General features: G+C 49.6%; 9 protein-coding genes across 9 annotated transcripts; 5 read left to right on the top strand and 4 right to left on the bottom strand.

The window, feature by feature from the left end:
* Positions 1 to 328: 328 nt before the first annotated feature.
* On the top strand, positions 329 to 5260 carry NFIA_070460 (RNA dependent RNA polymerase; the record flags this gene model as incomplete). Its single annotated transcript, XM_001263771.1, has 3 exons — positions 329 to 1366; positions 1431 to 1896; positions 1965 to 5260. 3 exons carry the CDS (start codon positions 329 to 331, stop codon positions 5258 to 5260), a joined length of 4800 nt encoding a protein of 1599 aa, XP_001263772.1.
* Positions 5261 to 5763: 503 nt separating this feature from the next.
* NFIA_070470 (DNA-directed DNA polymerase zeta catalytic subunit REV3) lies at positions 5764 to 10910 on the bottom strand (the record flags this gene model as incomplete). The annotated part of the gene is made up of 2 exons (XM_001263772.1): positions 5764 to 10589; positions 10676 to 10910. The coding sequence occupies 2 exons, from the start codon at positions 10908 to 10910 to the stop codon at positions 5764 to 5766; spliced, it is 5061 nt and encodes a 1686-aa protein (XP_001263773.1).
* A 425-nt stretch (positions 10911 to 11335) lies between these two features.
* Positions 11336 to 12766, top strand: slu7 (mRNA splicing protein SLU7; the record flags this gene model as incomplete). Its single annotated transcript, XM_001263773.1, has 1 exon — positions 11336 to 12766. One exon carries the CDS (start codon positions 11336 to 11338, stop codon positions 12764 to 12766), a length of 1431 nt encoding a protein of 476 aa, XP_001263774.1.
* Positions 12767 to 13404: 638 nt separating this feature from the next.
* On the top strand, positions 13405 to 14028 carry NFIA_070490 (60S ribosomal protein eL37; the record flags this gene model as incomplete). The annotated part of the gene is made up of 4 exons (XM_001263774.1): positions 13405 to 13408; positions 13489 to 13551; positions 13688 to 13759; positions 13889 to 14028. 4 exons carry the CDS (start codon positions 13405 to 13407, stop codon positions 14026 to 14028), a joined length of 279 nt encoding a protein of 92 aa, XP_001263775.1.
* A 497-nt stretch (positions 14029 to 14525) lies between these two features.
* NFIA_070500 (uncharacterized protein) lies at positions 14526 to 15754 on the bottom strand (the record flags this gene model as incomplete). The annotated part of the gene is made up of 3 exons (XM_001263775.1): positions 14526 to 14852; positions 14899 to 15369; positions 15542 to 15754. 3 exons carry the CDS (start codon positions 15752 to 15754, stop codon positions 14526 to 14528), a joined length of 1011 nt encoding a protein of 336 aa, XP_001263776.1.
* Positions 15755 to 17222: 1468 nt separating this feature from the next.
* Positions 17223 to 19597, top strand: NFIA_070510 (putative C6 transcription factor (Gal4); the record flags this gene model as incomplete). The annotated part of the gene is made up of 7 exons (XM_001263776.1): positions 17223 to 17255; positions 17320 to 17349; positions 17404 to 17498; positions 17554 to 17873; positions 17930 to 18612; positions 18675 to 19159; positions 19225 to 19597. The coding sequence occupies 7 exons, from the start codon at positions 17223 to 17225 to the stop codon at positions 19595 to 19597; spliced, it is 2019 nt and encodes a 672-aa protein (XP_001263777.1).
* A 151-nt stretch (positions 19598 to 19748) lies between these two features.
* NFIA_070520 (sugar porter family MFS transporter) lies at positions 19749 to 22090 on the bottom strand (the record flags this gene model as incomplete). Its single annotated transcript, XM_001263777.1, has 12 exons — positions 19749 to 19901; positions 19992 to 20118; positions 20191 to 20287; positions 20345 to 20594; positions 20655 to 20710; positions 20761 to 20851; positions 20909 to 21339; positions 21389 to 21434; positions 21492 to 21556; positions 21606 to 21746; positions 21808 to 21952; positions 22010 to 22090. 12 exons carry the CDS (start codon positions 22088 to 22090, stop codon positions 19749 to 19751), a joined length of 1683 nt encoding a protein of 560 aa, XP_001263778.1.
* Positions 22091 to 23563: 1473 nt separating this feature from the next.
* Positions 23564 to 24298, top strand: NFIA_070530 (DJ-1/PfpI family protein; the record flags this gene model as incomplete). Its single annotated transcript, XM_001263778.1, has 1 exon — positions 23564 to 24298. One exon carries the CDS (start codon positions 23564 to 23566, stop codon positions 24296 to 24298), a length of 735 nt encoding a protein of 244 aa, XP_001263779.1.
* A 919-nt stretch (positions 24299 to 25217) lies between these two features.
* Positions 25218 to 26926, bottom strand: NFIA_070540 (OTU family ubiquitin thioesterase; the record flags this gene model as incomplete). The annotated part of the gene is made up of 7 exons (XM_001263779.1): positions 25218 to 25296; positions 25367 to 25822; positions 25884 to 26155; positions 26251 to 26516; positions 26579 to 26642; positions 26709 to 26795; positions 26855 to 26926. 7 exons carry the CDS (start codon positions 26924 to 26926, stop codon positions 25218 to 25220), a joined length of 1296 nt encoding a protein of 431 aa, XP_001263780.1.
* Positions 26927 to 26982: the final 56 nt, after the last annotated feature.

The raw sequence follows: 26982 nt of genomic DNA on the forward strand, positions 1-26982 counted from the left end.
CCATAAGATAATCTTCCTAAAGATTGCGGTGTTAGAACCATTTATCAGGCATACAAAATTGCGTGTTCAAGGTATAACAGCTCACTGGTATGTCTCCCAGAAGCCTCCATGCCCTAGTTTCATTCTTTAAATAAACAATCCTCTTCGAAGAGCTGCGCTCAAGTTCTTGAGACGCAGTAGCCACTCGATTGTTCCAACGCTGTGGCTTCCTTTGGGTTTGAATATCTTGCTGATAGATAACAGCTTCTTCAAGAATAGACTCATCGACCCCGTCATCTGGAGCTCCCTCATTGGAGGAGAGATCACGACGTTCTTTCCATTCTGCAAAATGGAGAGACAAATAGATGGAAGAATAGCTCGGAGTGCGCGGCAATTGAACTGCCAGTCAGAAAGGGAAACTGGATTGATCGAAAAAGAACACCCCACAACAGAGACGGCATCAACTTTGTCTAGCTTCAGCGATGAAGATAGTGAATTGAGTCTCGCTCATCGACAGGGCGGTGGAGGCAGAAGAAGGGTTTCTCGAAACTATCAGGCGAGGGCTCATGGTCATTCCTGGTTTTCAAAACGTTCTACTCGGCCTGCAACACATCGGGACCATGTGCCTCAGGTCTCTCACCGGAGCGTCAGAGCTAATTCACATTCACTACACTCACTGCTGCCTTCCCCCGTCTCACTCTCATCTTCCCTCTTCTCCTCTCCTCCCTCTCCTTCCTCTTGCCCATCTTCTTCAACATTCTCGCAATCATCGTCGTCTACCTCACCTTCTCCAATACCATTTACCAAAAGAGCAAAAGCTACAGCAATGACTCAAGGTTCACGACATAGAAGTACGCTTCTGCGCGAGCGGAAGCGTCCTTTGCAGCCCTCAAGACAGCAAATCCCGTCCCAGGCCTCGCGTTCACGGCAGCCTGTCCCACCTGCGAACCCACAACGGAATCAATGGCAACAGATACCGCAGGTCCTACAGCACCCATCCACAATTTTGTGTCCGTGGAGACTGTGGGAGTCGGTGGCTGTGAACGTCTTCAACATACCGAGGGAAGCGGACACATACTGTCTTTGGCAAGCATTCAGCAAAGAGGGACATGTGTTTTCGATAGACATCTTTGAAGACTTTCATGGAAATAGAGAATCCAGGGGAAAGATTCGCTTCAAGTCAGCAGACTCACCTCTCCATTCCATACATTGGCCTAACCGGTTCAGCAGACCACCCCCTCAGAAAGATTTCTGGTGCCATGGGACGTATCCCATCACACTCTCAGATGGGAAGACCTCATTCGTCTCAATTAGCCTCGACCCCAAACGGCCAGAGGTTCAGATTCAAAGTCCTGTTCGTCCTAATACGATATATCCTGCTGAGGTGGTAGGTCTAAGCACCTTTCCTTACTGTACGAGCTTTCAACGCTGATTCGTCATGGGCGATACAGAAACTACCTATAGCATCAATGGGCATAGGCGTTCTCGTCAGCGAGACATCCATGCTTCCAATGCGTACCGTCGGAGATGAAAGAAATGAGCGGGCTTTTTTGGTCATTGACCTGAAGCGTAGAGACCTCTTCGTTCACTTCCAGTTGCCCATCTTCAACAACAAGCCAAAATCAGCTTCAACAGGCGAGACTTACAATCAGTATCGCCTCAGGATTCCATTTGTGCAACTCGTGAAAATGTACCAAATGCAGGACCCGAAATCGGGTAAAGTCTCACATCTGACATTCTTGGATTCGCCTGCCATCTATCATCGACGCATTCAAGAGACCTGGGTCACTTTCAATGATGACATGTCCTGGAGAGAATCAGATTCTTGGTATCGGCAGACTTCCGTGGTACACAACCCAGATGAGCTATCTACTCTATCCGTGAGCTTAAAGCGATCGAAACCAGTGATCGATATTGGTACGTCTTGGTGTTTGACTTCGATTTTTACTTCCTCCTTTCATTCGAAACTAACGACTTTGCCCTAGGCCGCTGGAACGCGTTCAGAATAACATATCCCGAGGCTCTCAGCAAGAAGGATGAGGAAAGATTCGAATTGTACTGCAACATTTTGAAAGACTACAATATTGCCATTGAGAATACTACCCGGTTCTCAGTATTGGAACAGACGCAGGAAAGACCTCCACCAATTTGGAGATGGATTGACTTCGCAGACCTACAGGCCTCCAAGAAGATAGTATCTTCCGTAGAAGAATTAGGAGATGAATCTTATGTTCATCTGCCTTTCCCTGTGCGGTACCAGCTCGAGGTCTGTCTATCCCACAATTACCTTTCTGAGTTTACCATGACCCGCGAATTCGCGGTCAAATTGCTCGAGCTAGGGGAATCCGAAGCGGTTAAGCTTCTGGAACATGTGGCTATCAAGAAAGAAGTCTATCATGACCCAATGAAAATCTTCGATCTCAAGTTCGCCAAAGGTTCAACTCGCGCTAAGATACCCTCTTACTGTTGCTACATGCGGTCAGCCAGAATTACGCCTACCACGATCTACTATAATACTCCATCTGTTGATATCTCGAATCGTGTGATCCGGTATTATATCGAGTATGCTGATCGCTTTCTCCGCGTTCGATTCACGGACGAGAAGCTACTCGGCCGCATCAACTCAACCGTTGACAACACAATGGACGAAGTGTTTACTCGCATTAAAAGAGCATTGGCGAATGGTATCGTCATTGGCGACAGGCGTTATGAGTTTCTGGCCTTTGGTAACTCGCAGTTCCGAGAGCATGGAGCCTACTTCTTTGCACCTCTGCCCAATTTGACGGCTGCGAACATCCGAGCATGGATGGGAACATTTAACGACATACGCAACGTTGCTAAGCATGCTGCAAGGCTGGGGCAGTGTTTCTCAACCACTCGAGCTATAGCTGGCTGCCCGGTACAGATCCGTTTGATAGACGACGTTGTCCAAAACGGATACACCTTTTCAGACGGTGTGGGACGAATTTCAAAGTTCCTGGCGCAGATGGCAGCTTCAGAGCTCAAGATCAAAACACCAAGCGATGACCCACCGTCCGCGTTCCAGTTTCGTTTGGGAGGTTGCAAAGGAATGCTAACAGTTTCTCCCGAGGCCCAGCGTCAAGAGGTGCACATCCGCAAGAGTCAATACAAATTTGCAGCGGTCCACAACGGCTTGGAGATTATTCGCTGGTCTCAGTACTCCATGGCGACTCTGAATCGACAGTTGATTATTGTTCTTTCCTCTCTAGGCATTCAAGATCGTGTCTTTCATGATAAGCTCAGAGCAATGCTACAGAGTCTGAACGAAGCCATGGAGAGTGATTCTCAGGCTCTGTGTTGGCTGAAGAAGTATGTGGATCCCAACCAGATGACGCTTGTTGTCAGTCAGATGGTCCTAGATGGGTTCAGGAGTTCCAGAGAGCCATTCGTCACGTCCATAATGAGACTCTGGAAGGCGTGGCATCTCAAATATCTAAAGGAGAAAGCAAAAATCGTGATTGAGAAGGGGGCGAACTTGCTTGGATGCATGGATGAGACTGGCATTCTTAGAGGCTACTCTGAAAGGGTTCCTGCCAAGGGCGCCTCTGATGAAGAGAAGTTAGCCGCGTTACCGGAAATATTCGTCCAGATTCATCGCCCTGACACTGGGAAGTGCGAAGTCATTGAGGGAGTATGTATCCTTGCCCGCAACCCGTCTCTACATCCCGGTGACATCCGGGTAGTAAGAGCCGTCAATGTTCCTCAGTTGAGTCATCTGAAGGATGTCGTCGTCTTCCCACAGACCGGGGATAGAGACATTCCCAGCATGTGCTCTGGTGGAGATCTAGACGGCGATGATTACCTTGTGATTTGGGATCAAGATCTTGTTCCCGAAGATTGGTTCCGCAAGGCTATGAAGTACACAAGCGACAAAGCCCAAGATCTCGATCAGGATGTCACGGTGAACCACATCACTTCATTCTTCGTCTTATACATGAAGAACGATTTCCTTCCTAGGATCGCCCACGCTCATCTTGCCTGGGCAGATCGTCTCGAGGACGGTGTCAACGAAGAAAAGTGCATACGACTAGCCCAGCTTCACTCCGACGCGGTCGACTACAACAAAACGGGCAAGCCAGCGAACATGACACGCAGCCTGCAGCCGAAGGTGTGGCCTCACTTCATGGAGAAGAAGCACAAGCCAAAGGAAAGGATATATAAGTCCAATAAAATTCTCGGGCAACTATACGACGCCGTGGAGCGTATCGACTTTGTTCCTAGCCTTGAAATGCCCTTTGACGAACGAATCTTGACATGCAGCCTGGGAGTCAACGATGATCTTGTGCAATTTGCTCGCGACCTCAAGGCTGACTACGACGCAGCCATGCATCGTATCATGGCACAGCATGAGATCAAGACGGAGTTCGAGGTTTGGTCTACTTTTGTGCTAAGTCACAGCAATATGAGCAAGGACTACAAGTTTCATGAAGAGTTGGGACTGATATCATCGTCCCTCCGCGACATGTACCGGAAGAAGTGCTATGAAAAAGTCGGCGGTCGCACCTTCGAGCTGCTTGCTCCTCTGGCAGTTGCAATGTATCGTGTCACCCACGAGGAAATGACTTCTGCGCTTGTAAAGTACCGCGCTGAAAATCCTCCCGACGGAAAGCTTTTCCATAAGCCAACACCTAGAATCGATCACCTGCCTTTTATCAGCTTCCCTTGGATTCTGCACAACATCCTGGGTAAGATTGCTTTAGGTCACTATGAAGAACCTGAGCCAGATCCAGCACCCACTGTGAGCGCACTTGCAACCGCAAGCGTGGATCCGCTCGATCCTGTCCTTGGTCAAGCCGTTTCTGTCCACAAAGAGAACCGCAACGGGACCGAGCCCACGCAAGACTCTCTCAAGGGCATTTACGAGGATCCCTTTGGTCTCTTCGAGAGCGATCAGGAACCCAGACCGTCATCGCAGCCCAGTAGAGAGGCAGAGGTATCCGCAACTCAGAATAGACGCGAGAGTCTCCTATCTCTCGACCAGCTGCTTGATTTCGGGCTTGTAGAACTCGGCTTGCCTCCTTCCTCTGACTGCTTGCATTCGAGTGCACAAGCTCCAGATGGCTCTAGCTTGTTGGAACTCAATGACAACCCGGCACTCGACAAACCCGCTGAGGGTAGGGCAGAGGAAACTGACTCCGAGAAACAGACGAGCTTGGTCAGTGGCAGCACGAGCATCAAGGGCAGATGCATCGACATCGTGGAGGAAGACGACGTCAAGCCATCTGCACTCGACATGCTCTACCAGATATTGGACAGTTAATACGACCATCATGTGGCCCGTCCGCGAGCAATTTTGGTGTCACATCGCCCAGACGCTTTAGTCGGCTTTCTAGGCCTCGTCGTCGAGAACATACGTACTTTGTTATCATCAATCAGCTCCTGCAGTGCCAGCGTCCTCTGCTTAGATTAGGCTTTTCCATCGACTTGCTCTCAAAGGGTTGTTCTAGCTTGTGGTTCTTCGTGCAATCACGACTCAGTAATCTAGGATAATGAACTGACTTAGCACCATTTGATTCATAAATCTGTGAAACCTTCCCAGACTGAGTTCATAAAGTAGACATAATCATGGTGATCAAGAAAGAAAAGGTCTAACTACCTCATATGTTACGCAGTGCAATTATCATAGCCATAGCCAGGCCCAAATGCGCCTCCTAATGCCAAAACGCCGCCAATCAACCAAATGAGAAGTTGACTCGCCCAACTCCCTTTACCTGAACCCATTGTTACACGACAAACGAAATCCAAAATCCTTTGATACCAAACCTACCATCCCAAAGCGCTCTCGCTTTGGTTCTCCAAAAGTTTAATTATAGGCCCCAATGTGGCTTTTGTATGTTTCCAACTCGCCAAGTGTCGAGTCCGCGAATAAAAGACAGGACAGTCTTTACTATCACATATCACATCATCACCAAATGGGACACCCATGCAGGATTGACAGATGCGATGGAGGTCAGATACCCTCTTTTCGGCCTGTTGCTGGCGCGAAACGAGGGACAATAGCGAGATATGCGGTTGCTGCAAGCAGTCAGAGCATACTGGGATACCGGTGTCATCGAGTTTGGATTTGCAAACGATACACGATGATGATTTCATGTACGATTCGAGGGTCTTCCCCTTTGCATCTTTCCCGGCGGCGGATGCTGCTCCTTTGATGCGGCGGATTAGCTGAAACTTGGGCATTTCCTCGTACCATTGGCGGACGTTTGCTCCCACAAGGTTGAAAATTCGCTCCAGTGGTGGGATGATGTTCTTGTTGATGTAGTATTCGGCGTCAAGCTCTAGCTCGGCGTCGTGGAGAAGCGTTTCAGGGGCGACACAGCGGTCAACCAATCTCGATCCTGGAGCTCCAGTGACTACGACATAAGGAACTCGCTCTCCATATTGCGGTTCTGAGCGGGGATCTTCGACCATTTTTTTGGTGCTGATCATTGCGCCGGGAGGGAGTAAACCTCTTTCGCTGTAGGTACCGAGTCTGACTTCTTTCGCGAAACAGAAATCCTGGATCGAAACTCTCCCTTGCATGATCTTCGCGCATTGCTTCTGAAAGTACCGTTTGACCTGAGACAAGTCCGCAGTCCTGAAAAGGAGCTTCAGTGCCTTCTCTTCGATCTTCTGTTCCGCCGGGGTACCATCTCGCCTTACAGTCTCGATGCCCTTTGCATCGAATTCAGGTTCTTTCTGATTCCTATGCTCATATTTGAAGCCAACATAGCGCTTCTTGGCGAGGAGCACGCATGGATGGTAAACCTTCTCGAATTTGAGCTTGATAGGATGCGGATTGATGTCAGTGACCGCTTTGGCGATCTCCTCTCCAATATCGAAAGCTTCGTCGCGTGTCCGTCCTTTGAGATACACAAAAAGACTGTCCGTATCTCCGTAGACTACCTCGGCGCCCCACCTTTCCACAGAATGGATGAGGGCAATCGCTTTTTCCAGTGTTTCCCTTCCCGATTGAACAATGCTATCCGCAATCTCCGAGCAAGGCATTCGCCCGGAGAACGAGGCGGATGTGTAGCCATATGTGACGTTTGCAATCAGCTTGAGAGCAAGTTGTCTGTTGTTGAGAAGACGCTGCAACACTTTGTCGTCCTTGTCCATCTTCATGCCGGTCTTAACCATGACCCGAGTCTCCAGTATTTCAGCAAGCATCCTTGCGAGGAGCGATTGCCGTACTTCCGGCTTTGCGTACATCATGCCATTCGGCGCAATGTTTATCTTGTCCTTGAGCAACTCCAATACTCGCGGTTGTCTTTTGTAGTCCATGAATCCCATCTTGTTGCGACCTCTCCAAAGGCTGACCCTTCCGAGAAACGTAGAATAGCAATAGTTGTACGCAATCATGATACTGGGATACAATGATTGGAAATCCAAGACAAGAAGAGGACTTGTATAAAAGTCACTCTGAGGCTCCATCACCAACGGAAGACATTCAAGAGCATTCTGCTGACCGACTTGTCTCCTGCTCGGAGAAACGAGTAGGTAATTTTCTGGTTTTGCGATGCGAAACATCAGAGATTCCACTTTGAATTGTGAGCCTCTTGAGAAGACCGAGAAAAAATCAATCCCCAGGAGTCGTGCCTGCTCGCTCGTCCTTGGAATCAGTTCGTTAGACTCCAGGATTTCAAGATTCATTTGTACGCGCGAGACGAAATACTCGACCACCTTGAGCAGATCCCTGGGTTTTCCACTCTGATACCATGCGGTGAGGTCCCTATACGAATAGTGAGGAATTCTACGGTGCAGTAAATGGAACACCACATTTTCCATAGTATACTGTAGCAGATTCAGCTCACTCCTCATAGCTCGCCATATGTTAATCATGTGTCGACCGGTGACCCGGATCGAAGACGTATGATTAAAGCCCCATCTGTCAGCATCTTTGCCAAATCTTCCATGAGCTTGGGATCTCACTCGGGATAGTTCATCGCATATGTCGAAGTCATATTTCTTTCTTGCCCTCTCAATTAGATATCCCCAGGAGCCGTTATGGACTTCGTAGCCGGTGATAATGTCAGGATCATGATAGCGAACAATATCGACCAATCTATTGATCAAATCGAGTTCCGTCGGTTCGTGTTCCAGTTCGATACGCAAAGCTTTCGACAACTTTGACGTTGGCCCATCGCCACTCCCTTGAGCAATCATTCCCACATGAACACCTGGAAGGTTGCCATTGACGTCGATGTCCTGATCGTCCGATTGTATACACCAGAAGATGCAGGATATTTCATCCTCCTCCGGATTCGGTAGAAGTACACCCCGAGTGTTCACATGTACTTCTAGGCTCATAGAGCTCATATACTGGGTCTGATGCTCGACGCTCGTAGATTTCCCTTTCTGAGAATACTTAAAACCGTAATCGTTCTTTTGCGTAGGTCCCTCGATCTGCGACTGAATGTTGGGCTGCAATTGTGGCTCGGAGTCTGGCTCTTTAGCTGCTTTCGGCTGCGTTTGGCACCGGGATTGTTCTTCGTCGAACCATTCCAGGACTTCTGCACGGCTTGGGGGTACGGGAGCAAACTCCCATACTCTAGAGGTGGAGGCTTCCCTTAAACGCTGATCTATTTGTTCCTGTTGGTATCGGTCTCTCGGCATCGAAGCGTGTTCGCCGAGCATAGCAGGCGACCGTCCGTAAGGATCAAAATCAGGCATATAATGTATGCTGCTTCCCTCTAGTCGAGACACTCGACCCGCATAATCTCGTGGTCGATCAGGGACATCTTGATCGTTACTATAGAATGCTTTCTGGTAGATAACAGACGGATAACCGTGGTCTGCAAGTGTTGCCGAAACTTCACTGGCATCGGGGCAGGCGTACCGCCAGCAACAAACCCTGACGCCTTCGGAGATATTGAATGCATCATAAATCTTCGGCGCCAGATCTGACACATGAGCATTTGTAATGTTTGGCTCTAGGCGAGACGAGGATGGTTGGGATTGCGAAGCAGGCCCACTCCCGCTGGTACTTTTCTGAGCACTGCCGAGAGGCTGAGAGACGGTCTGGTTGTCAATTTCCATAATTGCCTTGGGAGAGCAGTCCTGGCTGAAACGCATAATTGTCATAGGGTCGTTTGGATCTTTGACAACGGGGAAGTTGAGTCTTCCACCTTGTCCGTTGTTCTTCAAATGAGCGTCCTGGGAAGCTGGCGGTGTCGCCTGAGAAGAAACCCTCTTAGTTGGCGTAGATGATGTACTGTTGCGGGCAATGTATTCAGCGTTAGGGCCTTCCTCCACAGTGTGAATGTCAGCAGCTTGCTGAAGGGGGTTGTTATCCGGCGAGTGAGATGCACCGTCATTGAAGAATCTCGGTTTCTTCCGTGGAACACCAAAGTCAAGTATGCCCTGGTGTGATCGCTTAGGATTCATTCTTGCATTCGCAGTGTCGTCATGAAAAGCGTTGCCACTGAGAATGTGCTTCTGATCATTTTCCTGTAATTTCCCATCGTGCAGTGAAATATCCGATGATTCAGCCGGCATAATCTCATCCGTGGCACCAGAATGTGGCCCGAAGCTCTGCAATGTCATATCAAAAATGCCATCTCCGATGCCGTCATCGATGCCGTCAACAACCTCTTCAATAGCTCCATGATCGTCCGATAAAGGATTGGAGATGTAATAATCTTCTGGCGAGTAAAAGTCGATGTCTGCCTCAGCAGACAAGGCCGCATTCTCATTGACCTGAGCTTCTCCGTCTCCATCGACTGCGATCAGAGACTGCCGCATTTCCATCTGAGTGAGCTCAATCTTGTCTGGGAAAAAGTCCTCGACACTCTGCAAGGCTGTCTTGATCTTCTTCTCAAGAGGTTCCTCCTGCAAGAATTTATCTAAAGTCACATCTCCATTATTTTGCTTGCGCTCTTCCTCAACGATTTGCGACATCAATTGCCGTAATTCATCTTCATGAATCCAGCCACCCTCGGAATTGTTCCTGGGATCAGCTGAGAACGACATCAATTCCTCAGGACCGAAGGGGCTACTGCCGGGGTCAACGAGGCCCATGCGTTGCTTGCGCCTACGAGTCTCATCTTGCCAGAGACCCGCCATACTGGGAACCAATCGTTCATTCTGAGCGATTGGCTTCAGCATTTCAGTGAAATCTTGATGGAGAGGTCTTTCCTTTATGTCGACGCGGTTCAGAATATCATGTACGCAGACATCCGCTTCCAGGGGACAATGGCTCTGCTTTGGAAGAAGTGTTGCATCGGAAACACAATCCGGCTGGATTGACCGGTCATGCCACCGGTGGGACAGATTCGAAAGCTCATAGTACTCCGGAATAGGCGACCGAAATTTGACTCTGCTGCACTTCATGTAGGCACAGCCGTACAAATTGTAGTCGCACATCCACTGCGGGACATACTGCAGGTGGCTTTCATATGGCTGCAAAGGGCGCTTCAACACGGCGCCTTGAAGCAGAAGATCCGCTAATCGGGTCGTGTAAACGGGGTCAAGCAAGTAGATTTTGAAGAAGAACCGATAACCCACATGGTAGCCGTAGAACGGAACTCCTTTAACCAGGGTAATGTGAGCGACAAACGCAGTCTTCTTATCGTACGCATTGCGACGATAGTTCAATGCCAGTGCATGGTCTATGGAGAGATGGAGACTCCTGATTGCGGAGCGAACTGCGGTCGGATGAGAAAAAGACTTGTAGTGCAACGCGTTTTGAACTTACCTTGTTCAGGGTCAAGAGGCCCATCGTATTCAATGTATAGATAAGGAAATGCGCCGTGTACGTGGACGCAAACCTTTTGGCCAGTTTCTGTGGCGCCGAATATTCTGATCACTGGTACTTTCCATCTATCATATTTTCCCGCGGCTCCATCCCTGTAGGGAAGAGGAGGATCAAATTCTGATGGGGTCGCCTGATAATGATCCACGCAGTTGAGGCGCACTTGAAAGGGCTCCATCGAATGGTTTCAAAACAGCCAGAGCCGTCTGCGACATAGCGCGCAGAAGCAAATCAAGGTTCATATCATTTGCGGGCACAAAATTAGCGGCATATCTAGGGATCCTTCGAACGATCTTCGCCGTCTAAAATGGGACTTAGAAGTCAGAACATGATGTGTAAACGTAATCAACATATGTACAGAGCAGAGTTCACGCGTTCCAAGAAACGCCCAGTCACGTGATTGATACCGATGTTATCGCCGATCATGAAAGAACAACGAATCAATCCTCGGTACTCCGGAGACAGGCTCAAATTCAACTGTCTAGCGCGAAAGTAGAGGCCGCGACTATCCATTTCACCCCTGTTAAATTGGACGTCACGATCAGGCTCATTTCTCCGGCTCCAACTGATTATTTTCTGACCTCCTTTGCCAATATTTACACGATGTCGCGAAAACCAGCTGATGTGGCGTCAAAAGAGCGCAACGAATATATCCCGTCTTTTATCGCGAAGAAACCGTTCTACATCGATGATGAGTCGACTGCTAATGATTATCTCGAACATCAACGTCTTCAGAAACAAGCTACAGATCAATCGAAATGGTACGATCGTGGGAAGCGCGCTGGTCCAGCAGCCACCAAATATCGCAAAGGCGCTTGCGAGAATTGCGGTGCCATGACCCACAAATCGAAAGAGTGTCTAAGCAGGCCCCGAAAGCTCGGTGCTAAATGGACGGGTAAAGATATACAGGCCGATGAGGTTGTACAGAACGTCGAACTGGGATGGGATGCTAAGAGAGACCGATGGAATGGCTACGATCCCAGCGAATACCGTCAGGTTATCGAGGAATATGAGGAGCTCGAAAAGCTGAAACGCAGTACGAAACCGGGAGGTCAAGACGGAACAAAGATTATGGATGGCGAATTGGACGATGAGGAAGCTGCTATAGAGGAAGCTCGGTACGCTGAAGAATCAGATATGGGACGACAACAAAGCACTGCGACTCGCAATCTACGTATTCGAGAAGATACTGCAAAGTACCTGCTCAACCTTGACCTCGACTCGGCCAAGTACGATCCTAAAACTCGGCGAATGGTCGATATGGGTGCGCAGGATGATCAAGCTGCAGCGCTTGTTGCCGAGGAGAATTTTGTTCGCGCGTCTGGGGACGCTGCAGAATTTGAGAGAGCTCAAAAGTATGCTTGGGAGTCGCAAGAACGTGGAGATAAAAAGATCCATCTCCAAGCCAATCCCACATCTGGTGAAATTTTACGAAAGAAAGAGCAGGCCGAGAGTGAGGCGAAGCGTCAGGCTCAACGGAAGGCACTATTGGAGAAATATGGTGGCGAGGAGCATCTCAAACCTACGCCCCTCCGGGAAACCATGGTCATTGAGAACGAAAGATTCGTCGAATATGACGAGACTGGCGCAATCAAGGGTGCGCCGAAGAACGCAGTCAAGTCCAAATATCCAGAAGATGTATTGGTGAACAACCACACTACAGTATTTGGAAGCTGGTGGCATGACTTCCAGTGGGGTTACGCTTGCTGTTTTTCAACGGTGAAAAATAGCTATTGTACCGGTGAAGACGGTAAGAAAGCATTCGAGGAAGCAGAAATGAGGTCGATGGGTTTGCTGCCTGGGCCAGAGACGAGTGACCAAACCTCCGCTCCGGTTAAGGGCGAGACAAACGACATCCATGAAGCCGAGGATTCGACTGATCGCAGTCAGCGAAAGGCAGACACCGAGGCAAACACTAGGAAGAGAACAATGATGGAGATGAAATCTGGTGTTAGTGAGGAAGAGTTGGAGTCGTACAAACGAAGCCGTCTCGCCGCAGACGATCCAATGGCTTCGTTCATCGGTAAAGAATGATTGTGACACCTTACGTCCAGCTTCAAATCATAATTGTCGCATATGCCATTTTTGCATCATCATCATAAGGGCGTTTTGGGGCTGATCTTCGTTTACTCAATACCCATTTAAGTTGTATTCAGGAGAATGTTCGCTGTATCTATAACTACCATCATGCAATTTGACACATTAGTGATATATACGAAGCAGTAAGATGAGCAAATGCTAGTTCGCCCGGCTCTTGGAGGCGACTGAAGCCTTTGGAACGCTGCAATTCTAGGTAGACTACATTTCTAAAGTAGTTAAGGAATAGTAAAAGCATGAGATGCCCAGTCAAACCAGGCTAATCCTGAAATGGGCTAGTTTGCATATAGTGGCGTCGATGCGCAGTTCAGACGTCAGGTGACCTAGAGTTCGCGGGAGATTCTGGAATCACGGGACGAGGGCACAAGCCCTGGATACCACAACTCGCTTAGCGACACCCGCCCCAGATCTCAGCGCAACTTTCGATACGCCCAGCGACGACGACAACGACAACCAGCCCTTCAACGGAATCGCCAGGTAAGTTGCTATTGCATGTGTTGCCGTACCCTTTTTGTCATTTTTTAAGCGACGTATTGTACTAATTTTGCGTCAATTCCGCAGTTCCTTAATTCAAGATGAGTACGTGCACATTCGACATTTCACCGAGCGCCGATGGCCTTTCTCGTCGAAAGATTCTAGCAGACTGACAACGACTACAGCGAAGGGTACCTCCAGCTTCGGCAAGCGCCACAACAAGTCTCACACCCTCTGCCGGCGTTGTGGTCAGTATTTCACCTTTCGAGATTGTTCCGGCGGAAGATTCATACGGATCTCTATATGGGAGACGGTGTTGGGATATCGCCGGAGGGAAATGATAGGATTCAGATGGGCTAACAGCTTGTGATTCTCGATTCGCAGGCCGCCGCTCCTTCCACATCCAGAAGTCGACCTGTGCCAACTGCGGTTACCCCTCCGCTAAGGTTCGCAAGTGTACGGACTCCCCGATTCTCGTTATCTCTTCTGTTTGAACCCGTGCTTGGGCGACAACCGAACCCTGTCAAGCACGGCTGTGTGATTGAGTTTTGGAATGTTGGCTTACGGATTTTTCTTGAACAACAGACAACTGGAGCGAGAAGGCCAAGAGAAGAAAGACCACCGGCACCGGCAGAATGAGCCACCTCAAGGATGTCCACCGTCGCTTCAAGAACGGCTTCCAGGTCGGCACTCCCAAGGGCGCCCGTGGTCCCGAGATCCACTAAATTAAATTCGACGTCGCGTTCTCGTTCTCGGAGGCTGGAGAGGGCTGGTATGAATGGCCTGGCATTTGAAGTGACCGGTTTCAATGCAAGGCGAAAATGACGCTTTCCCATGGAGTTGGTGTTGGGACGGGTCTTCTCTTTGCCGTCATAGCAATCATGTTCTAGACTAAAAGAATAAATGGGCACAAATTTGACGACAAATGGAAGACCGAACAGAAATACGAGGGATTTTTGCAAGGGAAAGCACGCGTGGATTTCTTTTCCTTGTTTATGGCTGGCGAATATCCCGCGTGGCAGATACAGTGTTGTGCTATCTTCCCAATGCTACGATCTGTCTTACTGAATTTACCCGTTTTCACGCATTGTACAGGCCTTTCGTATCTTCAGAACGACCAAACACTTCAAATGACGATTTCGTACCAGCCGTCGCAGTTGGTTTGGTTTTGTCCTCCGCGCGTCAAAACGCCGGTTTCCCATCAACAACTGAGCCAGCACTTTTATTCTCCTCTCCCGAAAATCCTGACACCTCCATCTCTTTGAATGAAGTACAGCACCTCTTTCTCTTCCCACTCACCCTCAGCACCTGTCTTTTCACTCCTGCCCCAGGCGCCTCCTTTGTTTATCCTCAGCACTCCACTGACGTCCCTGGCCGCACCGGTTTCCAAACTGCGCAATTGCATGACCATCTCCGCCCGATGAGCCGATCCAATGGCAAATGCGGCATGCTCCATCTCCAATGGCGTCGCCGATTGCGAGGCAGACGTTGATGCATTGTGTATCAATGGCGAATCGGCGGAAAGCGTCAGGATTGTCGCATAAGCATGCTACACTCAGTCAGCACAGTAATTGGCTCTCCCTTGATAATCGTACCTCCTGTAGTCCCATGACCCATTCCCCCATTTCCGTAGCGCCTATACCCTTATTCGGACCCGTAGCGGCCAGTAGCATGTCCGGTTGGTCAATGACCAGTAGGACTTCGGGTTCCCCTTCATCTCCGTCTTTCGAGGTTTTTAGCTGCTCGATCACATTCGCGATTCCATTCTCGAGTGCGTCAAGGGCTCCGAACCCGCTGCCCGAGAAATGTAGTCGTTTCGTACGTCCATTCTCGGTCGATGCTCTACTCGGGACCGTGGGGCTCGGTCGCGGCAGAGGTTGCGGAGCTCGTCCCGGGACAGCGCCTGGGGATGTGCGCAGAGGGAGGACAGTCCTGGGAGGAATGGCAGATGGCGAAGATGATGGCGTCGGTGATCTTGGGGTTGCCGAAGGTGCGTAAAAGAGTTCCGAGAGTCCATCGACAAAGGCAAATTGGCCCTTGTCTGTCAGGCGCGCAAGATCCAAACCCTAGGAGTGTCAGTCTGTTGCTGGATTGAAAATTCACGGAACGATAGTCATAAATAATGAAGCCCATAGGCAGCGCCTACATTTGAGCTAGGGAAAATAGAGCAGGGGGGAGCAGATTTACCAGTCTCTTTGCTTCTGTCCTCCAAAAATCCCAACCCCGCAAAAAACTTACAAGCACGACTTTGCGCTTTGTCCGCCCATCAACGCCATCGCTACCGAACGCAACGTGGGAGTTGGACGGCGCGCTTAGTGCAGCATAGAGAAATCGGAGGACGAGCCAATTGCCCGTTGCGTCTAGTACTGAGGACAAGACTGTGAGTGAGGAGGGAGGGAGGGACGTTACATATGGCGATAGGAGGGGTGGTACTGCCGGTTGGGAGGGCATGATCGAGCGACAGGTTTCTCCGGGATGTTGCACCGCTGAGCGCAATCAAACTGATAGTCGTAAGTCCCAGATGAGCCCTGTCTGAGAGTACCCCAATTGTGCTGGAATTTGTTCACTATTGATATTATCGGGGAGATGACGTTGTATAGAAAATATGACTGATTGGTCGATATCCGCGTCGATGCCAAGCCTGTATAATGCCTCAGGCAGCTGGTATGAGTATCATGCGATTCAAATGCTGCGCTCGAGCGAATCTATACTGTTCTGCAGCCTTTTTATCTCAGATATATCCTTGCTCTAACTTCTAGTAAATTGCAATGTGCTCGCGTTGAAAGCTATCCTGGTGGTACGGACGAGACCATACGCAGCATGGAAAGGGACATGTGACATGCGGAGAGAGTTGCAATAAATATACTTCGTTAAATTGCTTGGACGCGTCGAGGTTGAAAATGTGATTTTTTTTCGTAAGCTGCTGAGAAGATGCAGAGAGGTCTAGCTCGATAAAGGCACGCAATAACCCTCATTCTATCGAAATATCCTTTCAATTGCTCTAAATTCAACAACGCTGGAGTTACACTGCAGGTGTACTACAACTTCTCAAGCCGAAGCATACTACAACACAAACCTGGTCCACTCAACAATCGTCGAAATAAGCAGGCCCTTTCAGAAATGACATTACCAAAGAGCCCGAATGATAGAGCTGTAGCATATCATAAAGAGTATCTAGTCATTTGTAATTCTTCCATAAGACTTACTGATCCCCAAACGACCCAGATTGCCAGATGTGCCTGAGGACAACAATGGATCGTTGTTATTCGACAAAATTTTGCGCCCATCACCTGACTGACTGCCACTTCCCCACACGACTTTCTTCTCATCCAGCACAAAACGGGAATGTCTCGAGTCGGAATCCAATAGTCTAAGTCTCAAATACCAGGTCGAATGAAAGTTCTCGTCTGACCTTCTCATGGGTTTGGAAACTGCATCAATCTGTGACTTCTGGTTGTCCGGTCCCTGAAGCGTGGATCCTATACTGTTCATATGCCGATCGTGAGTTGGCCCCACGACATCCTCTCGTCCTGAGATTCCCCAGTCATACTCTGTTTATTCAATTGATATTTGCCGATTGATGTTGTCGCAAGTCCGTCTGTGTTTAAATACTCGTATATCGCCTGTTGCTGTGAATACGGGTTATGTTCATTGCTTGAAAAATATCCTGTCCATGCTTCTGGGCCCCTATTCTCCGATGTAGATTGCAATACGGCCAGTCGCCTTGGCCATTGCGCATTGATTCCTTTCAAAACCATTGAGAGCTCATGCTTGCCTACAGTACAGGGGAGAAGATGCGGAATGATGGAAACAGCGCTGAGTGCTGACTTGCTATACTCGATTAGATGCTACCAGTCTGGTGTAACTCTCAACGTACACCTGACTTACAACTCAAACAACCAGATTATCAGCGATAAAAATGGCCAGTACTCGTGATTCTCACTCATACGCTGTAGGTGCTGCCGACTCCAACTAATACGAGTCAAGGAATCGGGTGTGACTGATTATACTTCCAGTGTGATGAGTGCCGTTTAAGAAAGTCCAGGGTATGGTATATCCATGTTGGTATGACCAGATGAGACCCTATTGACACCTCACAGTGTTCGAAAGAACGACCGACATGTGCTCAATGCAAGCAACTGAACAAAGAGTGCAATTACAGCCCGAAAATCACTAGAAGCCCTCTCACTCGACAGTAAGTTTGCTGTTCCGTTACTACTATTACAGAATGGCTAACACGTTATTGTCAGACATCTAACCTATGTCGAGGAGCGCCTGCAAGCCTTTGAAACAGCCTTAGGAAGGCTTTTCCCTGGAGGTGACCTGGACGCTACTGTTCGCTCGTTGCTGCAGGACCAAGATGCACCACAGAAGACTGTGCCTTCGCCCAAGTCTTCATCAAGGCATTCTACCCCATCCAAGGCCGAAGCAGATCGAACCGAACCAGCCCCGGAAGCTCTTCCGCAACAAGCGGACGGGTTTGATTGGGCTGAGAACAGAATCACAGTAGGCGATTTGACAGATGGAATGGCCGCCTTGTCGATAAAGCCCGAGGGAACAGGTTATTTCGGTTCGTATCGGATCAAAGCGAAGGAAATCTCAAACGTCTGCTAACTTCCTCCACAGGCGCATCTTCCAGTGTGGTGCCTCTTCGAGCATTATTGAAGCATGGTTTCGATTTGAATTTTCCCGCAAGTCCAAATAAGCCAGCGGAAAGAGTGCCTTTGAAAAGCCAGCTTCTGAGCACTGCACCTTCCGGGCTCATTGAGCAAGCTTTCATGGACGCCTTCTTTCTCAATTACCATACCAGTTATCCATTCGTGCACGAAGCTACTTTCAAAGCGCAATTCTATGAACAAGTCCCCCGCCCGCATGGACAGGCGTGGCAGATTCTTCTCAATACCATTCTAGCCCTTGGGGCGTGGAGCATTGGAGATGATAACTCCGACCTTGATATCACATTCTACCAGGAAGCCAGAAGCCACCTGCAGCAGGTGTCTGTTTTTGAGACAGGAAATCTTACTCTCATCTTGGCCCTGCTACTTCTGAGTAACTATGCGCAGAAGAGAAACAAGCCGAACACCGGCTGGAATTTCCTGGGCCTGGCTGTGCGAATGGCCATGAGCCTTGGTCTGCACAAGGAGTTTCCAGGGTGGAAGATCAGTCTTCTTCAGCGAGAGATGAGGAGGCGATTATGGTGGGGTGTATATATATTCGACAGTGGTGCGGCGAAAACCTTTGGGCGACCTATCCTCTTACCGGAGGACAGTGTCATGGATTCAAAACACGTTCTCAACATTCACGACGAGGTAATACCAATCCCCTCCATAACCATCCTAATGAGCTCATTCAATATCTAACGCAACCACAGGCTCTCACATCAACGACCACCGTGCTACCCACTGAGGAGAACGGACCGACTATCTACTCAGGCATGATCGCGCAGGCGAAATTCCACCTACACACCAATAGCGTCTACCAGCGTCTGATATCAACACCAAGTCTAACCGCGGAGGAGACATTGGGTCTCTCCAAGCCCATGGAAGACTGGTACAACAGCCTCCCGCATTATTTCAAGCAACCAATTACGACACCAGAGTCAGACAACTTCGCTCTCGTCCGCAACCGCCTCATGTGGCGGCACTGGAACTTGAGAATCCTCCTTTACCGGCCCATCCTCCTCCGCTGGGCGTCAAGGAGATGGACGCCGACGCCGGACTCGCCGCCGGAACCCGAGGATCCGCTCGAGACGGAGTGCAGGATGCTCTGCCTTCGAAACGCGCGGTGGACCATCTCGTCCATCTCGGACTTCGTCAACAATCACATCTGCACGAGACTGGGGGCTTGGTATATGCTGTACGTTCAATTACCATCATCCTTGAAAATGCTCGAGGCACTTAACGCTAATGGTCTATGTATAGGTACTTCCTCTTCCAGGCCGGTCTGATCCCCATCATACTCCTCATGACAGATCCCACCAGCACGGACGCGCCCGCCTGGCTTCAAGATGTCGAAACCACCAAGAAGCTTCTCACCCACCCTTCTCTAAGCAACAACCGTCTCGCCACTCGCTGCCTAGAAGTCGTGAATAGGCTTTGCTCCCCTACGTATACTTCATCCGTCTCGGACGGGTCGACACCGGTGCAGCCGCCAATGCTGATGCAGTTCTCAGATCAGCTCCTCAACGATCCCATGTTCGGGAGTATGTTCCCGGATGTGGACCAGGAGTTGAATCTAGGGGGGATGGATTTCTCCGAATGGGTGAATTACACGCCTCAAACTGGCTTGCACTGATTCAACTGTGGCTAAGTATTGTAACAGAATCGGACGTGGTATCCGACATATTGAACATGAGGGTTCATGACGACGACATTGACGTTCGATAACTCGAAAGATGAAACGCGCCCGGGATCTTCCAGGCGGCGCTGAATATGTTCTCGATCTTCTAAACATCCTCTTCCTGCCGCGCATATGGCTTTTTCTCGAGATCTGGATCGCCGGCCTGAGTTTCCCGGAGCTCCGCCTCGATCTGAACGATGCGCTGTTTCTCCTCATGCGCTGCTGTGTCACCGAAGATCAGATCCATATCTTCAAGAGTCTGTTGACCGGACTCTCAAGTTAGCCTCCGCTAATCTCACAATTGCAGCACAGCACAAAAAAGAAAAGAGATGGGAACAGGGCGACGAACCTTCCCGCGCGTCTCTGGAATGCAGAAGAATGTGAAAGCCAGCGCCAAAAGACAGAATGCTGCAAAGAAGATATAGGTGCCATAGGTGATTGTGTCGAGCATATCTGGGGTTACCAGACCAATGATACTGGAAAGGCGAGGTGTCAGCTCGTGATAACCTTTTGCTTGGCTCAGTTATGACATTCAATGAAAGACATACAAATTGCACATCCAAGTCGCCGAGGTCGTGATGGAGATAGCTTTGGAGCGGATGGAAAGGTTAAAGATTTCCGATGGCAGGACCCAACCGATGGGTGCTGTTCTCAGTTAGTCAAATGTCATTCAGATACATGACGAGATGAGGGCACACAGACCGAAAGAGTAAGAAAAGTTGATATCGTAGATGTAGATAAAGGCAATCCCCGCCCACCCAGCGGATTTGTGATTGACCAAGTCTGATCCATAGGCGCCGATAATGCCGCCTACAATGGCCAGGGAAATGCAGGTACCCGTGGCCCCAAACATCAACAAAGGACGACGGCCAACCTTGTCGATCAAGAAGAGTGCTGGCAGGGTGCTGAGGCAGTTGACGATTCCGTAGACGCCGGTAGCGAGGAGTGAGGTCTAAGATGAACCAGGAGAGTCAGTCAAGCCAACTATTGACTCTTACACTTATAAGCTTACCGTGTTACCGTCCAGTCCAAGTTGCCCAAAGATCGTTGGGGCATAGTAAATCATTGCTGCGGATTATGTCAGTCGTAGCAACACAAGAGATACCATGTAGAATTACCATTGCATCCCATGAACTGCTGAAAGAACATGACGGCGCATCCGATTGCGAGCCGTTTGAACCGAGCCCATGTGGTTAGGAATGAGAGGTACTGTCATGTTCAGTGAGACTGCTCCGAAACGAAAGAGCTCTGATTAAGAACACCCACCTGAGCAGCATGCAATCGAATGCCAGACATATTCGGAAAATGTTCTCTCGCAAAGCTGTTCTCCAACAAAATTGAAGCTTTGATTTCCAGGTATTCATTAACAAGTTCCGGACAGTCCCTAGCTTTTCGTCTCAGTTTGGACAGTGACCTCAACGCGTCGTCGTATCGCTCCTTCATCATTAGCCATCGCGGAGTGTCAGGGAAGAATAACATGCCCAGCCCGAGGATCATGGCTGGGATGATCTGAAGAGCCAAGGGTAGTCTCCAGGACGCATCAGACTGTCCGTCACAGCCGCCGGATGGCACATCGCGATAGGGATCAAATTTGGAGCCATTGCTGAAAGGAGCATCCGGGGCGCAGCGAGACCCTCCGATGTAGTTTGTGCCGTAGTTGATCCAATAACTGACCAGAATACCAATGGTTATAGAGACTTGTCAAGTCAGCAGACGACTGAAGGGAATAACGATGGACTGACGTACGCTGTTGAATGACAACAAGACTACCTCGAATTTCGGCAACAGAAACCTGCCAATCCTTAGCAATCTTTTTCTTCTCCTTCCTCTGTCACATGAGGGTGCATACCTCTGAAATGTACAAAGGCACCACCATGGTCAACTGACCAACCGCCAGACCTGCGACAGCTCTCCCTACAAGCGATCAGATACTCTGACGTGTCTTGCAAATGTTGAAACATACCGGCAAAGAGCATCGGGATTGTCACTGCGCCGCATTGAATGGCTGAACCAATGACAAAAATTACAACTGCTAGGTTGATTGATAGCTTGCGTCCAAGTCTATCGGCAATGGGTCCGTTGATGAGAGAGCCAAACCAGGCGGCTAACAGGGCGTCAATATTGTTCATGGGTGGGGGGAAGAAAGATCAGGACGCTCAACGTACCAAGAAGGAGCGTAGACACGAACCATCCTTTGAAGCTGCTATCTGTGTAGATACGAGGGAAGCGGGCTCCGAACGACTCCATCGTAATAACCCCCGATATAACACCTTGATCATAGCCAAAGAGCAATCCACCAAGGGTTGAGAACTGTAGATAATAGTCAGGATCGCTCTGGCCGTCCTGCTCTATAGAAAGTGGACTTACTGATGCAACTCCCAGAAGATAAGGGTTCTGGTAGATGAGGGAAAAGCCCCCCTTGGGAGTATTGTCCATAGTCCCAGCCATTCTGGCTGTACAGTCGATTACCTCAAGCGTGCTGATCTTGTTCTATGCGATCATACTCATCAGCAAGTGATCCTTATATACCCCTCGTCTTCATCGGTTTCAGCGCGCGTTGATTCTTCAAACCCCGCACGACTGTACTCCGTCTTTGAAGCTCAGTAGCATGATATAAAAGCATTCTTGAAGAAACGGAGTTGAGTGCTCCGGCCAATAAAGGATTTTATAGTCACGGTCGGATTCGGCCAGGCTCATAGGCGTGACCGGACCAGCACCGAGCCGGTTAGAGAACATGGGGAATGAAATGCGGGGAGATTTTTTGTGGCAAGTTGGAACTCCCGAACGGAAGTTTGTACTCCACCAGCGTGGTCCATCATTGCCCTGAATTGACAAGAGAGTCGGAGGACCTTTCTCCGGTTGGATTCTCTGGCATTGCTCACTGTTGTTCTTGCTAAGAGACAGTTACACAGCAGGAACAACGGCTCTCACGTCAGAAGCCAAGTAGGACAGACCGAGGATTAACCTGGGAACGAGATAAGAAGTCAGCTGTGGTGCAAATAAACGGACCAACAGAGCAACGGCACGTACCTGGTCAGCTGGAGGACAGCAGACCGACTGGACAGCCGGGAAGAAGCCGACCCATGTTGCCAATCAATGTGGGGGCGACAAACGACAAAGGGTTCAATAAGCATCAGCCATCAAAGTCAATTTAGCGATCAAACGAGGGTTTCATCATCTGGAGTGAAAGAGAGGAGAAAAGAATCCGTTAAAGAGACTCAGAGATGGCAGGCAATCTGCATCGGTGACTTTTGGACAATTCTACCTTGATGAGAAGTGATGGAAATCAAAGTATATGATAGCAAGTGTAAGGTAAAGGAACTAAGGATATTGCAGGAGAATAAGTTCCCTCTTGAACCTGTCGAATATAACGAGATAAACGTGATCATAAGCTCGTCGTATCCCAACGACCGCAGACAGTACCAAAGGACCACAGAGGAGTCCAGTGTAAGAACGGAGGAGGTGAAACAAAGAAGTGACCACTGCCTGCACCGGATGCGGTCATGTCTTGCTCAATTTGCTCAATTGCGCTCAAGTACCGGCATCCCCGTGAGCCTGGATCTCTCTGTCCTGCCAATGAGGCTTCAACTGTGCCTGGATTGGGACAACGTTCTTACTTCCCCAAGATGACGGTCAAGCCTCCTTCTTTCCTGCCGTCTCATCTATCCAATTGTGCTTGTACCACAGGTGCTTAGAGCGTTGCCCAAACAGTCTACTTTCCATCCCTCCACTATAATTGGTTTCTTAAGAGGCAGGCATATAATTTCCATCCTTTCCTCCTTTCCGTTACTACTTCCCAGTACTTCTTTGATCCGACACCTCTCTCTTATCGTTCAATCTTCACTCAATTCCATCTATCTCAGCAACCTCGAAGACAACCTCATCTTCCCTAATTTCATCCTAAGTACAACCACAACCACAATGACCCGCAAGCCCCTTCGCATCGGCGTCCTCCTGGTCGGCACCGTCCAACTCCTGGACCTTGCCGCCGTCGACCTCCTCTTCATGATCGACCCGTCCTACCTAACCGCCTGCACCCTCCCCAAACCCCTAATCGAGCTCGGCCGCCCGGTCTCAGTGGTCTACATCGGTAAAGCTGGCCCACAAGCTCACCAGGGAACGACCTCCAACGTTTCCCTGCAACTCACCCACTCCCCCACCGATCCCGCCGTCCAACCAGGCGCTCTCGACATCATTCTCATCCCGGGTCCGGAGCCCTCGACTGTCCCGGACGCAGATTATCTGGATTTCGTGCGCGCCCACAACGCCGCAGGCACGCACATCCTCAGCATCTGCACCGGGATCCTGGTTGTCGCGCACGCGGGGATCGCCAAGGGTAAGCACGCGACGGGCCCTCGCATGATGATCCCTATGCTGCGGGAGAAGTTCCCCGAAGCACAATGGGATGACTCGCTGCGCGCCGTGCATGACGGCAATCTATGGTGTAGCGGGGGAATCACCAACGGCCATGATCTCATCGCTATGTATCTCAGGACGATCGTTGCCGAACCGCTCGTCAAGACTATCCTCGGTATGTCGGATGTGCCTGAGCGCAGTCTGAAATACGACAGTGCGCCGACGACCGACAACCTCTTTTTCCTGTGGCAGGTACTCAGGGCGCTGCCGTCGATGCTGTTCCGGTCCATCAAGGCCTAGCGGAAAGTTGCAGATGACCGTATGACCTGACAGATATGTCTTGCGCTTATTTCTTTGTCCTTATGTATTGCTACTCACGCTACTCACACATTTCCCCCTCAATGACTTCTCTCCACTTTATTCTTGTCTACGGGGTTCCGGTTGTCCCTTTACAGCTATGGCGTTAGATGGGCTTTCGGTTTTCTACTCTCCTCTCGGGGGTCCGTTCCAAGGTGTCATCGTTTCATTATGGGATAATAATAATCGAATGACCTGTGCTCACTGCATACAGCTGATCAAGTCAATGTTGCTTGCATCCGTAGCGGCCAGTAAATGACGTGCATATTCTTTCTCTATTTCACAACCAAAAGGAAAGTTGGTCAAGGACGCACTACGAACAAGGCACAATGGCAATTGAAAATGAAGGATCAGCCTGAGCCTATCACAGCCTCTAGCTCAGGTGACCGACTAGATTCGGCTTCCAAGAGATCCGAGTGTTGACCTCTTGAAACCTGTCAATCTTGAGGTATCATCATTTCTTCTAAGAAAGAGTCAAACTGCTACTCGCCACATTCAGCATATGACACCAGGCCAATCTGGATTGAAGATAAAGTCCTCCTAATAACGAACGAAGCCGTTGGAGGCTGGGGGTGAAATAAGCAGGAAGAAAGAACCGTCGAGCACGCTCAGACCTATGCAATACGTACTAAGGGAAACGCTAAAAGAACTGGAAGCCCTATGAGATGGATCGAAACATCTCCAACTCATCACAATGCTGGAGTAACAGACAAAGCAGAGGTTCTTGGTATGTCGGGCAATCGCGGACTTGCATAAATATGCCGCTTTAAAAAAGTTTCTCATAGCTTTATAGCATGAAGAAGGGTCGTCTGTCGCCTGGGTTAGATTTGTTTGGCATCTGTTTTCGGCTCATATTCGAGGTCTACTTTCGAGACTCGCTGGGCTCCCAATGAATTGGCTCAAAGTCCTGGTTCTGAAAGTGGGCCTGGTTGTAGGGAGAGCTGAAAAATCAGGTTAGCATCTATTCCTGACGCATCAACAAGCCACAGAGAGCAACCGGACCCAGCTTACTTCTTGAACGGAGTAGTCACAGGTAAGGAATGACTTAAGTTTTGTTTCATAACCAATGGATTCAGCCGAATTTGAGGTCCGTCAGATGAGCGACTTGGTAACGAGCTCATAGGTGGTGGTGGTCCAGACATTCGGGGAGGCGGTGGTGACGTTGCTGGAATGGCAGCCGGAGGGCTGGGCATACTGGGCTGGTAAACTTCGTGGGGCGGGGATACCCGGTAAGGACTTGGGGGCGCGGGAGACATTGCAGGAGATATTGCAGCAGGAGCAGGAGGCGCAAGGCCAAACGACGGATCCATCATGAGACCAGGAATTGACATCAGACTAGAGTTCACGTCGAACGAGAGAGCACCTTGATCCCAGGGTGAGTAGTTAGTGGTCATTCCGAACTGGTAATTAACCACGGGTTCCATATTCACAGTAGGTTCGAGACGGTAAAGGATGTCGTAGTGGCCACTGGGATCAAGAATGTCAGCGCCTTGAAATCTAATGCCAAGAGTGACGCTCAATGACTTACGGGCGATACAGCAGTCGGATCGTTGCGGAGCTGGGCCGGCTTGGTGTCAACAGGTGAGGGGTGACCACGTCGCCTGCGCTGCGGTCGAGGTATAGAATCTCAACTGCGAAGCCGGACCCCTCGATCACACCATCGACTAAGGCTTGAAGCCCAACTTCGTCGATTTCCGTTTTAACCGTCTCGATTCGCGTTGCGCAGTACTGGTCTAGAGGCAACGAGAGGAAAGCCTGATACCTATGAGGGTTCAATTTCATCCATGCACTTGTGAGAAGCTATAGAATATTGTTCGCAAGTCAGTGTTGCCAGCCGCCAAGCTCAGTCCTTCACACTGAGATAAAGAACCTGAATGTGCCGGAGGAATACTGACTCTAAAATGAGTGATGACGGCGCTCGAGTTATAGTCGATATTGAAGGCTTCCACAAGAAAAGATTCATCGTGTACGCCGTTTTGAATGGCTTCCGAGACTTGTGTGAAGACCTGCTCCGTGGCTTCGACAAATATTTCGTAGAGATGTTCCTGTTGGCCGACTTGATCAAGCAAAGAGCTCAGCGACTTGATCCGCAGTAGTTCGCGGTGCACTTGCAGCGTGTCTCGGAGATTGAAGAGGCTCTCGAAGTAGCCGAACGCGACCGCTACAGACCATTCAGCATATATGGAATACAACCCACAAATCTCTCGATGGACGACAGCTCACCTCTCCAACCACAATTCCCGTCCCCCTTCATGACCCGTGTAAAAGGATGCGTCACTGCCAGTGCCTATGTGTTGATTGTTAGACCATAGGGCATCCTTCGAAGGAAAAGGTAAAAGGGAAGCAATCGTACGTTGGTTTTTGTGACATAGGTAGGATCCGCGTTCGCATACTCCAACGCAATTGCATTGCTGGATTGCTTCATGGATACCAAAGGGCCCTTTCGGCGCCGATCATCAGTCGAGTTCTATGCGCAAGCCGCCAACAGCCATCGCTCACCTGAACGTCCGCTTCGAACTCGTTCGACAGTTCCTGAAACCGCTTCATCTCATCCGGAGATAGTGTATTCATATTGAAACGTGGTGTTCTCTTTGTATAGAAAGAATCGGAGAGGTGGGAGAATTCGT

The sequence above is a fragment of the Aspergillus fischeri genome, genomic scaffold, assembly GCF_000149645.3.
Source record: "Aspergillus fischeri NRRL 181 1099437636252 genomic scaffold, whole genome shotgun sequence".
Lineage (NCBI taxonomy): Eukaryota > Fungi > Ascomycota > Eurotiomycetes > Eurotiales > Aspergillaceae > Aspergillus > Aspergillus fischeri.